This window comes from Hipposideros armiger, unplaced genomic scaffold (assembly GCF_001890085.2).
Source record: "Hipposideros armiger isolate ML-2016 unplaced genomic scaffold, ASM189008v1 scaffold_161, whole genome shotgun sequence".
NCBI lineage: Eukaryota > Metazoa > Chordata > Mammalia > Chiroptera > Hipposideridae > Hipposideros > Hipposideros armiger.
Genome location: NW_017731511.1, coordinates 320,833 through 336,504, shown reverse-complemented (window position 1 = coordinate 336,504; position 15,672 = coordinate 320,833). Strand labels below are relative to the sequence as shown.

The 15,672-nt window shown below is 34.6% G+C and overlaps 1 protein-coding gene across 1 annotated transcript in view; it reads left to right on the top strand.

Annotated features, from left to right (window-relative positions):
* PRKG1 (protein kinase cGMP-dependent 1) overlaps window positions 1–6,492 on the top strand; it is a 1,201,019-nt gene extending 1,194,527 nt beyond the window's left edge. Inside the window, exon 18 of the mRNA XM_019651487.1 lies at window positions 1,932–6,492. Coding sequence (XP_019507032.1) covers window positions 1,932–2,030 — 99 coding nt within the window. The 3' untranslated portion in view covers window positions 2,031–6,492. The remainder of the gene's footprint in view (window positions 1–1,931) is intronic.
* Window positions 6,493–15,672: the final 9,180 nt, after the last annotated feature.

Here is a 15,672-nt window from a genome sequence, read left to right as displayed (position 1 = left end):
AAAAAAAGGCAACCAATCAAATCCAATATCCTAAATGTATAAAAAACTCATACGACTCAACAAACAAACTAAAAAAACAATCCAATTAAAAAATTTAAAAAGGCAGAGGAGTCAAATAAACACTTTTCCAAGGAAGACATACACAGATGGCCAACGGATATATGAAAAGGTGCTCAACATCACTAGCTATAAAGGAAATTCAAATCAAAACCACAATAAGATACCACTTCACACCTGTTAGAATGGCTAGTGCCAATATGACAAGAAATAAGTGTTGTAGAGGATGTGGAGAAAAGGGGGGCACTTGTACAGTGCTGGTGGGGATGCAAATTGGTGCAGCCTCTATGAAAATCAGTACGGAGGATTCTCAAAAAATAAAGAATAAAGCTGCCGTATGCCCCAGCCATCCCTCTTCCGGGTATCTAGCCCCAAAATTTGAAAGCACTTATTCATAAAGACGTATGCACCCCTATGTTCACTGCAGCATTATTCACAAGAGTCAAGATATGAAAACAACCCAAGTGTGTTCAATGGATGATTGGATAAAGAAGATGTGGTACATAGATACAGTGGAATACTACTCAGCCATAAATGCGATAAAATACTGCCCCCATATGACTTTAAAGCACTCCCCAGCACAACTGTGTTATCTTTTTATCAGGCTCTAAAAAGAAAATAATTTTTTTATTAACTCTCTTAACACATCAGTTTTTTTTTTTAAATAGCCAGTCCACTAAGGGGACTAAGTGTTTACATTATATTAACTTGAAATTGGTTTCAATTGACTGCATTTATATTTTTATTCACTACTGCATCTAACAAAATACACTACATCTTAACTAAGGGGGACAGGGCTGCTTTGTGGTACAGATCGCTTCATTTATATACTTTTTTTCTGGACTAACTCAATGTCCTTCATACAGACACATTTTCTCTGCTTCTAAGATTTATTTCTGTGCTAATGTTTATGTTTATCCACAAAACAAAAATGCCATTATCATGTCTCAACTGACAAGTGCTAATTGTATTCATAAAGCTTTATTTTTAGAAGAAGAATAGAATGAGAAACTCAGAGGAGTAAATAGTAAGCCTAAATTATCCTAACCTAAATTTATCAAGGGTCTCTTTTAATACAATAGTAGTATTAAATTGGATATAATATTGTTTTTAAATATTATAGAATATGAGGGACATTAAAGTGTGTTGTTTCACTGCTTTTATTTATGCTCTACAGACTGGATTTTGACCAGTAAATTTGCAAGAGTTTTGCTTGAGTTTAAACATGGCTCTTCATTATGCTTAGACTAAATATACAAAATTCTTACAATAGCCTACAAGGCTGTGCATAACCTGACTCCTGCCTATTTCTCCTGTTTCTTATTCCCCTGCTCTCCTCTCTTATGCAGCAGCCTTGTTGGCCTCTTTTGGTTACTTCTCAGCATGGACCTCTCCCTCCCTCCCTCCCTCCCTCTCTCCCTCTCTCTCTCTCTCTCTCTCCCCCTCCTCAAGACCTTTGCATGTGCTATGCCCTTGTTACTGAACTCACTGAATCTTAGTTTAAAATAATACTTTTTCAGAGAGGCTTTCCATGATCACACTTATACTCTCATGGCACCTTGTGTGGTTTTTTTTTACATTGCACTAACCAAACTTTAAAGCAAGTAATCATAAAAATCTATAGCTAATTATGACCACACAATTTATTCCATACTAGAGTATAAACTCCATGAGGGCAAGAACCATGTCTATTTTGAGTCACCGCTGTGACCCACCACATACAACAAAGCACAGAACGTGCTACCTAGTAGACACTCAAAAAATAGTCATTGATTAGGGAATGAATAAAGCATGCTATGTTAAAATCTAGAGTGGAATTTTACTAAAAAAAAAAAAATCAGACATCTTTTTGCTGTCCAATCTCTCATCTCTAGGTTGCATCACCCACAGATACAAGCAATTTTGACAGTTTCCCTGAGGACAATGACGAACCACCACCTGATGACAACTCAGGATGGGACATAGACTTCTAATGTATTTCTCTTACCTGCTTCTGCCTTGCTGAAGACAGCTTTTTCTGAGACACAGCTGCCAGCAAACCTGAGGGAAAGAGAGAAGTTTAGTGCTCGGGGTCACCATGATGCCTTTGATCGATGCTGCTCCAGTAACTACAGTGGCATTAGGACTCATCGCTTAGAAGACAATAGCGCTCTTTACCCGTTTTCTGTTTGAACCTAAAAATTGCAGTCGACATGGTGGTCCTGAAGTAAAGCCTTTCACCAGTAAAGAGATGTTTTCTATTGTTGCAGTGATCTCACTTTGCTCTGATTATAGTTTGAAAGACTGTATCTCTTCAATCTAGTAAAAGCGTCTGTACTTTACTAGAATTCTCAAGAAGGTCAAAAAAATAATATATTGGATACACTAGATTTCAATGGTACAAAAACTGAGCTCTTCCCTTTCTTCAAGTGAGGGTCACAGGATCTATGACCGCGGGCCGGTGTATATACCATACAAAAGAGGACCACACATCCGTTGGTCACAGTTCATGTCAAACCAGTGCTAGAAGTTTCATGAGTTCATTTCCCAGCAGCGCTGATGATGAGACTGAATGTTACCTTTCCTTTCTGACAGATTTAAAAATTGATATGCTAAAAGCACAACTGCTATGGATTCTGCTGAGAACTCTCATAGCAGGTATATATGCGTTTCACAGAGGATTGGGAAAAAAAAACATGCATGGTATTTGTTTATTTTATGATAAATTGGCATGACAGAGTGGAAAAAAGCAATTCACAACCATTTCATATTTTTTTAAATAGTGTGCTTAAAGATGGTCCTGGAAATAAGTGACTAGCAGCCAATTGGTTTTTATTTATACCGAACACACCCTCAAACTGAGGTTTAAAATATTCCTTTTCTAAAAATGAACCATTGGGGTCAGGGTGGGGTGGGGTGGAGAGGGATTAAGACTCATCCAAAAACATAAAAAAATAAAAATAAAATACTATATAGGTGCTATGTATATCTTTCATCTGTAAATGTCAATGTCTGAACAGACAACACAAATTCTAATCATTACATGTGTAGCCAGAGACTCGGGCATTTTCACTAAATTTCTCAAACCAAACTCCTGTCAGATTTCACTTATACAATATAGTCTAGAGTTGCGGGAGAAAGGTGATTAAAAAGCTGTTTGAACTAGCTTCTTGTCTTAGGCCTGAACCAATAATAATAATAATCCTAATCATAATCATAATGAGAAAGAAAGCACAAAATCATTGAGATTCACCAGTTTACCGGATGAGAAACCTTACTTATGTGCGGTCGGGGAATAAGACAAGAACTCGGCCAGGTACTGGTTACCTTTTCATGAATTTGCTGATATGAATCCATGTGCATGTGAAAGTGGGAAGGAAGCAGAGAGGAAAACAGGAATCTGATTTCTTAAAAATAAATTTGAGCTACATAGAGCAAAACATTACAATCCTGAAATATCATACCACCTAGAAAACAGTAGATTTGAAAATATCAAACATATTTGCTTTTCACACGGGGAAAAGAATCACCAACTTTCATTGAGCCCTTTGTTGGCAGGCTAGTTGACTATTATTAGCTGTTATAGGTAGCAGAACCATTTGAAAGCTTTTCTTGGACAAATAGCATTATACCTACTTAGACAAATGCATAACCTTATGAGCTGTCATCCTGATTTGGAACTGTGTGTGAGTTTGGTACATGAAATAGAGGTTTACATTTTTTCCAGTAGAGAATTTTTTTTAAAAGTCAAACAAATGTAGACATCTCTGCAAAAAATATATATATATATATCCACCTAGATCATTATACTGTATCCAAGAAGGCATATATTATTATTTCTGTTTGAATTTTTCATACTAAGACTACTTTAGAATATATCTTATCAAAATATAATAATCTAAGAAGCATTTGGAAAACAAAAGTAATAGGGCATATTATATATAGTTAGAATAAAATTAAATTAAAACTTTGATTCTAAGATATTATTGTTATTCTTGTGTTATTGGAGTTTTCCCTTCCTTATAGTTTTGAGAAAGCAATCTATTCCCCAAGATATCTGTTTCCTTCCTCATATTTTAGAATATAAAATTACACATCTCACCCTCAAATCCAGTTATGAATACTATTTCAGAAGTTTTATATTGCTTTTAATTGGGCTTTTAGAAATATATAATTTCAACATTATAGTCAATATCCAGTGATTTTTTTGTTAAAAGAGCGGTTTAGGCATACTAAAGGTTTGCTAGAATATTAAATTTACCTAGTCATTAATTAAAAGAATCTGCTTCTACAACTTTTCAGATATCCCAATAACCCCAGAGATTAGCACTTACTATGGATTTTGGAACTGTGGTTCAAGTCTAAGACAACCAATAGGTACAAGTTGTATGGAGAAGGAAGAAATAGCACTCAGCACAATGAACCTGTAGGTCCTTTCTCCCACTTGTTAGTTCATCTTTGTTAATTTCACCTGTGGCTTTGCACTGGGACGTGTAAATCAATCACCAGAAAATAAAGGTGAACTATATCTCTCAAGAATTATTAACATAAAACATTCATTTAATTTTCAACATTGAATTTTAAGGATTTAAACCTTGTCTCAATGAAGACACTAGGGCTAAAATTCATGATCAGCTTCATAAAGTGCGTCTCACTTTACTTCTGAGTTTGTCATGCCCCCTCTATTTTCTTACACTAATGAACATCTAGATAAGTTAGAAGAGTGCCAACCTGTTCAAATTGTTACCTGACTTTCTTGTTAATACTTCAAGTACAGGGAATAATGGCTTTCTGTGTGTCTTAACTCACAGGAAAACTGAAAACTGGTAAGGAAAGGAACGTCATAATATATGAGGTAGATTGAATACATTAAAAAAATGATTTATGGAAAATTGCGATAAATGAGTTTTATGTTTGTACCTTCTTTGTTATTAATATATGAATCAGATCCATGTGGCATTGTAAACATTTATTTTGATGATATTCTTTATGAGTTGTAATTTTTTCTTAAAATTATGGGATATGCATGTGAACTACACATGTATAACATATAAATTCAACTGTTGAGTTTTTCTTGTTTTATTTCTAAGCAACTGAACTGATCGTAAACTTAAATTGAAAGAAGTCAGCTACCATATTGAAAATAAGGGTATTAGAACTGATTTCATACATTAGAGGTGATCTGTGCATTATCCATAACAATGTTTTCTTTCACAATAGGACCACAGACAAATATTTATGTAAATAGATATTTTTGTGTGATATTTTGTGGTACATATAACTTTTTTTAGTGTTTCACAGCATTATTATTTCATTTTATTTGTATTGAATAATGTTTTTAGGTCCAAGTAGACTTGAATTAATGTCATAATTGTCAGTATTATTGAAAATTATGTCCATACTGTTATTCATCTGTCCCATAGTTTAGAACATGACCTGGCTATCTGGCATTGTTGCAAGTGCCTTAAATTCATGGCATCCTATTTAAAAAAAAAAAAACAAATTTGGTGTTATGCTGCATGACAAAGACAAACACACCTCAAAATGTTGTCCTTTCTTAGCTTGCTGCGTTTTACAGTTCTTTCTGCTAACAATTTATAAGCCTTTATTATATAATATTGATGAATTACAGAAATGATGAAGTTGTTCTCTTATTTCTGTTAAATGTACCAGAGCTGTGTATCAGTTAATGAGACACAGCGTCATTTCTGTGAAATGTATAAATGTATGTGCAGGTCAAATTAATATATGACATACTATCAGTCTGTACACAGGTATACCTGTTTTGCTAAGCTGTGCAGATTCAGTTAAAGTTAGTACAGTCAAGTTATATCTCATTTTATAGACTCCATTAAAAGTGGTCCAACGCAAAAGAAAAATTGGAAAATAACTGCTAACCATACCTTGTTGTGAAACCAATGATGAAAATGTACTTTGGTGCACCACTCAACAAAACAGGATGCTTTCTCTGAGTTATTGTATATGCAAAGAATTTCTGAGGCAAGATTTCAACAGACCTAGAAAGCTAAATACTGACAATATGTTGTTAGGCCTCCTCTTTATCTGCCCCTGCATCAACAGACAGAGCTCTGGGACTCTGACAATGACTCAGAGATTTGGGCTTTCCAAGTGAAGGGACATTTCTTTAAGCATCACCTATCAAATTTATTTCAATGTATGATGTTTTTACAACTGGTCAGTTCTTTTGTACTCTTGCAGCTATGGCTATTTGATTGTCCTCTTACAATTTGTCCTACATGGAAGAGTTCTTTGTTAGTCAGAATGCAACAACCGTCATCAAATGGTCATTGACTACTTGCACTCTTTTGATGTAGATTAAAAACTTTTTCATAAACTTAACTTGCTTTGATTTGCTCTGTATTTTTCTCGCAGCTGTAATTGCCGAGTGCCTGTTGTATACTTTATAGAGTTGAAATAAAAATAATTACTTTTGAACCTAGTTTATGTTTAATTCCAGACAAGATTCCAAGAATAGAATTGATACATCATATTATAATTGAAATACTATATAGTGCTACTCTAGAATGTCACTATAACAAACCAGAAAATACTTATAATCAAATGTCCTTCATCAAATAATATACTAGGATCTAATATAAAACTAACTCAACAAATTGGTTTAAATGCTTTAACAGAGACAACATTAGGCCATCCTGTGTGAATAGCAAAGCAAATGTAGAAACCCACACAAACCCAATCACAAGCAATTTTCTGTGCACTACATCACCCCACCCCACCACAACCACACACTCCTTTTTTTGGGACTAACCCTAGTTAAACTCTGAATGAGGCCAACCATCAAAGGGACAATTCTTATGTAATTCTATATGGCTGGTAGAAATGAATTATTTAAATGAAAAAGCAGCTTCATGAATTTTGTCTAAGGTTTATCCATCTGATCCCTCTATTAAGCATCATATGCATAAAGAATATAGATTTAGAGAACAATATTACTGCAACAAACTCAACTCTCCAAAGCCCTGGTGAACATATTCTTCCTGTGTCCCTGTGTTCCTCACTTCAGTGAATGGTATACAAATTAAAATTGGTTGCTGTATAGAGATTCCCTGAATCTGATAGCCTTTGTCTTGCTGACATCACATTGCCAGTGATGGTGAGTTGAAACCCCTTTTTGATGAAAACTAGAAATACAATCAAGTTAACTGTCTCAGACAGAGCCAATAAAACAACTTTAAAAAATACTATGTCACTGTTGCACATCCAATAATTTCCTTTCCCCTGAAAACAGAACTGAACAGTGAGTTTTTAGTATCTATTTTTTTTCTTATAGGTTTAAATTTATTGACTTAAAGTTATTCATAGTATAAGGCTATTTTTTTAAATCCATGCTATATCTGTATTGTCCCCCTTTTTATTTCTAACATTATTTATGTTTTATCCCCCTTTTCTTTCCAGCTTGTCTATTTTATTAGTCTTTCCAAGAAAACCATAAGTAGATAGTACCCTCAAACTGGATAATCTGAGTAGAATTTTAATTCTATGGGATATTTATAAAGGTGTAGAAAGAATAAGGAATATTACAGTACCTTGGCACTGGTAATAGTTGTTATTACAAATTTAGGGGAAGGGCCAAAGGATAGGGTGGTTACTAGAGCCTGGAGACAAAGAAGGCTGCCTGGGAGATATAGATAACTTCAACATCTGTGTCATGTAAGCTCCAGTGTGGATATAATTTAGCCCTTAGTATCCATTCTTTAAGTTCTGTGATTTTCATACCCTTGATCTAAGAATGGTCTTCTTTGATCCTGGAAGATTATCTTTGTATTAATCACACAGTTTTTGGAGGGACATACAGATCCATACTCAATCATTAGGGGAGTGACTTTGGAAGGGAGGGGTCAGGGGAAACTGGCAATTGTAAGGATGTTGCATCCACGCCACTGTCACATCTTGTGCATGCTAATTCTAACTGAAGTAAATCACTGCACAATTATTCAACTACGACGATAAGAATCAATTCTAAATTTGCCTGAGAGGGGTGCATTGGTAGTATCATCATCCAAGTTGACCCCATGTTATGTAGACCTACCCTCAGATTCTAAGTTCTAGCCCTAAATGTGTCATACACATAATACAGGACAACCATCAAACCAGTATTACAAGAAATCTTAGAGGGACTTATTTAAGATGAAAAAACAAACAAACAAACAAAATATATAAATAATAAAATGGCAATAACTACATATCTATCAACAATTACTTTAAATATAAATGGGTTAAATGCTCTAATGAAAACATGGGATGGCTGAATAGCCAAGATAACAAAACCCTCACATATGCTGCCTACAAGAGACTCACTTCAGATCGAAAGACTCACATAAACTGAAAGTAAAGGTATGGAAAAAGATATTTCATGAGGAAAAAAAAAAAGCTGGTATAGCAATACTTACACCAGACAAAATCAACTTTAAAACAAAGGCTATAACAAGAGACAAAGAAGGACCCAGTGATCTCACTTCTGGGTATTTATCTGAAGAAACCCAAATGCTACTTTGAGGGGACGTGTGCATCCATATGTTTACTGCAGCATTATTTACAGTGGCCAAGATGTGGAGGCAGCCTGGGTATCTGTCAATGAATAGAAAAAGAGTAGGTGGTACATATGTACAATGGAATATTGCTCAGCTGTGGAAGGAAATGGATTTTTGCCATCTGCAACAACGTGGATGGACCTGGAGGGTATTGTGCTGAGTGGTGTGTTAGAGAAAGACAGATGCAATGTGATTTTGCTTATATTTAGAATCAAAAGAATAAAAATAAATAAAACAGAAAAAACTTATACAGAGAACATTTTGAGGGCTGCCAGATGGGATGGGAGTTGGAGTGGGGTGGTGAAAAAGGGGAAGGGATTAAGTGCAAATTGGTTGTTACACAGTAGTCATGGGGATGTAGGGTACAACATAAGGAATAGTGTCAATAATGTTGTAATATATATATATATATATAGTGCCAGATGGGTACTAGATTTATTGGGGTGATAGGTGGGAGGGGGATTGGGGACAGAGTGAAAAAAGTGAAGAGATTAAGAATTACAAACTGGTAGTTACAAAATCGTCATGGGGATATAAAGTACAGCACAGAGAATATAGTCAATAATAGTAATAACCATGTATAGTGCCAGGTGGGTACTAGACTCGTCAGGGGGATCACTTCTTAAATTATATAAATGTCTAAACACTATGCTATATACCTGAAATTTTATAGAGAAAAATTTGAGAGGGGTTGTTTTGAATGAAAGACCATTGGAGGAAAGTGAAGCGTTCAGGATGGTTTGTGGATCGATGTCAACTGTAATTGAAAAACTAAAAAAATGGGGCGGGGTGGGGAAGGTGAAAGGGAATAAGAGGTTCAAATTTCCACATATATATAAAACAAATAAGTCATGGAGATGTAACATACAGCATAGGGAATGTAGTCAATGATATGGTAATAGCCTGGTACGTGTCAGATGGTTGCTGGACTTATCATGACAATCACTTCTTTAGCATATAAATGTTGAATAACTATGGTACATACCTAAAACTAATATAATATTGTATGTTAGCTATATTTTAATTAAAAAATCTTTAAAAAAGAATCAATTGGCTATAGGATATTTGCAATAATGAGTATTACATATTTTGTTTTTATTTGTAAATTGTGTGCTACATATTCTTTATGTGAGTAAAATTTACAATACATGCATAAGTATGTTCACAGTTTTTAAAGTGCTGATTGTTTGTTGTATATTTGTTTTGTTGAAGGTTTTCTTCACTGTGTCATTTGTTTATTTTTTAGTTTGATGTGGTTCCATTTGTTTATTTTTGCTTTTGTTTCTCTTGATCAAGAAGATGTATCCAAAAAGATGTTACTCAGACTACTGTCAGATAGTTTACATCCTATGTTTTCATCTAGTTTATGGTTTTAGGCCTTACAATTAACTCTTTAACCCATTTCAGTTAATTTTTATATATAGTATAAGAGAGTGGCCCAGTTTCATTTTTTGCATGTATCTGTTCAGTTTTTCCAGCACCACTTATTGAAGAGACTGTTGTTACTTTAGTGCATATTTTTACCTCCTTTGTCACAGGTTAGTTGGCCATATAAGTGAGGGTTTATTTCTGGGCTCTCTATTCTGTTCCATTGGTCTATGTGTCTGTTTCTGTACCAGTGCCATACTGTTTTGATTATTATTGCTTTGTAACATAGTTTGAAATCTGGGCATGTGATACCTCCATCTTTGTTCTTCTTTCTCAAGATTTGTCTAGTTGGGGTCTTTTGTGGTTCCAATAAAGTATAGGATTATGTGTTCTAGTTCTGAGAAGAATGACGTTGGTATTTTGATAGGAATTGAATTGAATCTGCAGATTGCTTTGGGTAGTATGGTCATTTTAACAATATCAATCCTTCCATTTCTTGGAAGCATGTTATATCCTCCCATTTGTTTGTGTCCTCGTCAATGTCTTATAGTTTTCCTAGTTAAGGTCTTTCACCTTTTTGGTTAAATTTCTTCTTAGGTATTTACTTTTTTTGATGCAGTTTTGGATGGGATTGTTTTCTTCATTTTTCCTTCAGATATTTTTGTTATTGGGAGAAGATGTTTGCAAATCTGCTAAGGAGTTGATATCCAAAAATATATAGGAACCCATATAACTCAATGACAAAAAAATAAACTATCCAATGAAAAAATAGGCAGAGGACATGAATAGACATATTTTCAAAGAAGACATACAGATAGCCAATGGACACGTGAAAATATGCTCAACATCATTAATCAGGAAAATGCAAATCAAAACCACAATGACATACCACCTCACACCAGTCAGAATGGCTACTGTCAAAAAAGTCAAGAAGCAACGTGTGTTGGTGAAGATGTGGAGAAAGGGAATCCTGTACACTGTTGGGGGGATTGCAAATTGGTGCTACCACTATGGAAAACAGTATCGAGATTCCTCAAAAAATTAAAAATAGATCTACCATATACCCAGAAATTTCACGTCTGCATATTTATCCAAAGAAAATGAAAACACTAATTCTAAAAGCCATATTCATCCCTGTGTTCTGTGCAGCATTATTTAGAATAGCTGAGACATGGAACCAACCTAGGTGTCCACTGATAGATGAATAAAGAAGATGTCTCACACACACACACACACACACACACACACACACACAAACACTGAAATATTACGCAGCAATAAAAAAGAATGAAATCTTGCCATTTGTGAGAACATGGATAGATCGAGAGCGTATTAGTCTAAGTGAAATAAGTGAGGCAGAGAAAGACAAATACTGTATGGTTTTACTTACATGTGGAATCTAAAATCAAAACAAAACCAAATGAAACAAAAACAGACTCATAGTAACAGAAGCCAAAGGGATGGTTACAGAAAGGGTAGGCAGTGGGGGGATGAGTGAAAAGGGGAAGGGGAATATAGTCAATAATATTGTGTTAAGTTTACATAGTAACAGATTACTAGAATTTTTGGGATGATCACACTGTAAGGTATAAAAACGTTGATTCACTATAATGTACACCTGAAACAATATAACTTATATAAGATTATATACCAACTGTACCTAAATATTTTTAAATGTAAAATATGATTGGTAGTAAATATTTCTATGTATATAATAAAAATGCAATTTTATTCCTATTAACCAAGTCATATAATAAAATGTCACAAAATAACTTTTTTTTGCTTGTGCACCAGCTTTTTTGTAAAATCATCAACACATTGAAATATTTGCCTTGCTTGTATGTAAAAATGGATATAGAAATATACATATATGCAAATATAGAAATTTTATGAAAGGACATATAAGAAACCAAAAGGAGTTATTTCTAGAGAGTAGGATTATAGATTCAAACAATTTGGGGAGAGATCTTAATATTTTTATTCTTACATTCTTCTGATGTGAATGTTTTATCATGATGATGAATTACTCTATAATAAAATATAGTAAAAAAAAGGGTATAAAATTTTGAAAAAAATAATTCTTGTCAATAGCAATAATAGTCTCTAGCATTTGGGGCAGCAATATCATATTTGGGAAACTATTCTAAAGTTTATAAAATTGTTATTTATGAGTGACAACTGGAAGCAGCATACATATCTAAATGTACAAATGATCTAATAAATGCTTCTTACAAAAATTTTTAAAAATAAATAAATCACGGTGCTGATTGTTAACCATTTACCAGCATACCACTAGTTTTAGTCATCCAGTTTCACAAGCACTGCAGGTGCTTGTTTTGATCAGGAAGTCTGAACAATGCTGAGCAAGTGCTATCTGTCCCTAACCGCTGGCTCTGCACCAGGATCACCTGGGACATTAAAATATTACAGTAAATATTCCTGGGTCCTGCCACAGGCATATAAAATGGGAACCCAGAACATCTCTGGAAAGATCCATGTATGTGTAAATGTGTGTCCCAAAGTTTAGGAAACACCCAATTTGGGATTAACCTTTTAACCTGGGACAGAGTGAGGAGTTTGGAGTTTGGAAGGTGACAGACCTCATGGGTGGGGTTAGATGGATTGGTGATGGAGTTTTTCAAAGCATAACCTAAGGATGACCTGTATTGCACTCAACTAATGGATACTGTTAAAAAAAAAAAAAAAAAGGTGGGGTGGGAGGCGGGCATGAGTCACCATATTCACCCCAGATCTCTGCAATCAAAAGAATTAGGAGGAGGGTCTGGGAATCTGTATTTTAACATGCATCCTTGGGTTATTTTATGTTCACAACAGTTTAAGAATCACAGAACTGCGGAGTACTTAATAGTCTTTTAGGGGAACAAAAAGCACCTTAATTGACTAATTCTTGCCTTTCAAAGCTTATAAAAATAGGAAAGGATTCTGTTATTTTATCTCCCATTTCTTATACACTTGCAAAAAAACAAAAAAACAGAAAAAAACCTCCATTTATTTATTTACTTACTAATCACAACTATTAATAAAACCATAGAAAGTTAATTTTCTAAACAAATTTAGGACTTTGCCTGCAAATTAGAAACTCCAAAAATTAAGAAAACCTATATGCTTTAGACCTTTAGACTTCACAGCTCTAGCCACAGTTCCCTTCTAAAATTATTAACAAATGCAAATGATAATAGAAATGATATTAGCAGAAGTAGGTAGTGGGATATGCTTTTGATAAAAAGCTAATTATCTATTAGATTCTCTGCCTGACACATTCATACCTTCTAAGTAAGTATGAGGCTAAGCTGAATTCACAAAACTATTGATATTTGCAAAATGCTTTTTATTTATTTGTTAAGTGCAAAGCTTACTTTAAAAAGTGCTTTTCTTGTTGTAAAGAGACTCAACTGTATAGAAGTAATACTGTGAGACGATAATGGAGATACTGGTAGAGAACATAGTTCAATAAAAAAATGTAGACAGGGCCTAATCAAAACATTAATGACATTTTGGAAAGTTTGATTGAAATCAATTTGCTTCTTAAAGTCATTCCTATGAATATATTTTAGATTATAATACTAAAATAACAGTATGCAATTTTATACTTAGCATCTAAATTATAGCTAAGAATTTAGTGCACAAAAACATATTTCTTGAATTGAATGTTTAGAAATAATATTCTCACACATCTTCCAGAATTCTTTATTCTTTCAAAGAAATTCTAATAGTAGAGAAGCACTGTTTTTCTGCCAGGACTTCTCTAAGAAAATAGAGCTATAAGAAAAACTTTGGGAGTAGTTTAGAACTATTAACTGTTAAATAATAACCATGCATAACTACCAACAATGATTTTAGCAACTACATATATTATGCTAGCGATACTTTCAGTATGTTGTTTTATTAACTTTTCTACTGTTCTATCTAACTTGTAATATACAAGTTTTTCACTAGTATATAATGCTGGTTCTAAAGAAAAGGACGTATTAAATAATGTTTTATAACCATTATTTCACATAAGCCTATAGGTTTGTATCTTCCTTTTGAACCTGAAAACCTGAAGTGATTAGTATTTGCTTAATCAAATAGATGAAAAAATAATATTCTCTTATATTTTTGTTATTCCTAAATAGCCATATATGTACAATCTCTCAAGATTTGTTTGACCTAGAATTTTCCTGTAATATATTTATAATAACCTGGAGACCTTGGCATTTTTATATGGAAATGGAACGTGGAGCCTTTCAACTTCAATAGAATAGATATAAATTGAGAACCTACACCTCAGATTCCAATTGTCATTTTAATCCTAATTTATGAAGCTATAAATTATTCTATAAACAAAGAATTGTGTGAAATATTAAGAAGGATTAGAAAATATTTAACCTGAAAGGGTTTGCAGCATAACGAAGTGGAGAAGGTATACGATATACAAGTAACTGAACCTGGAAAATTAATCTCAGAAGTAAATTGCGGGATTAGTAAATCAATTATCAATATAGCTTCCCTACGAAGAACTTCTACGGGAATTCCACCAGGGGGCAGCAGAAGAGCGGGTTTCTCCCACTTGCTGCTAGACTCTGGAGACAGAGTGGAGCCTCTTGTCCCTTATTGCTTTCGTCTTCCCCTCCGTTACCTTTCCTCTCACCCCTCCTTTAATTAAGTCAGAAGAGCCCTATATTTATTTGCCCATGAACTGACACAGCAAACCAACAGCAGCCATTGTAGTGTGAATGGATTTGCAACCAGGCAAGGGGCTTCAGCCGGGATTACCCGCCCCACCAGCCAGATGAATGTGCTGAGCACAAAGTCTGCTCAAAGCCGAGCAAACGGACTATTTGTGAAAATGCCATCCTGGCTCAAGTCTGATTAAGACCTGGGGTCCCCAAGCCGTTTGATCTTCACGCATCAAAGAGAGTCCTAAACAAGCTTCATTTTACACTACTGTATGCTGGCGACGGGTTGTGACACCAAAGTGCAGTCACTCTGAGCAGCGTCCCTGGAGCATGTGAACAATGGGAGTTGGCGGCTTGATTGAGTGCAAGGCACCCAGGGCCTGCCTGCTGGGAGATTCTCCCGCCCCTGAGGCTGGGCATGAATTTCAGGGTCCGACTAGGGGGTTTTCAGGTCTGCCCCATAGGTAGTTCCCCCACTTGCCTCCTCCCATCCTTCTCTACTTCTGAATTCGTCTGAAAATTATTTTATTTTTGTGACTTAAGGGTGATGAAGAATCCTTGCATTAATTATACATACCTCCTCTTCCCTGCCAAAAGTTAGTAATTCAGTTTCTAGCCTACATCCTTGGTCCACTCCCTGTAAGACAGGGTCTTGGGACACTCAAGTGTTCAAAGTCCTATCTGTTTGTATCTCACGGTCCCATTACAATTCACCAATTTGAGATACAAAACGGTTAAAAAAAATTCAGTGCTAAAACTTTACAATCAATTTCGTGAAGAAAAATCATTTCTGTCTTGTTTCCTCTCCGTGTGTGTGTGTGTGTGTGTGTGTGTGTGTGTGTGTGTGTGTGTGTGTGCAGAGCTTAATAGTTAATTGGTTTCCTTTGAGTGGTGGTATTGCACATGTAATTTTTTTCCCAGCGTTTTCTGTATTTACTGAATTTTCTCCAAGAACATGTATGACATAATCTCAAAATATATTACCATAAATATAAACATATCATATATATATATAT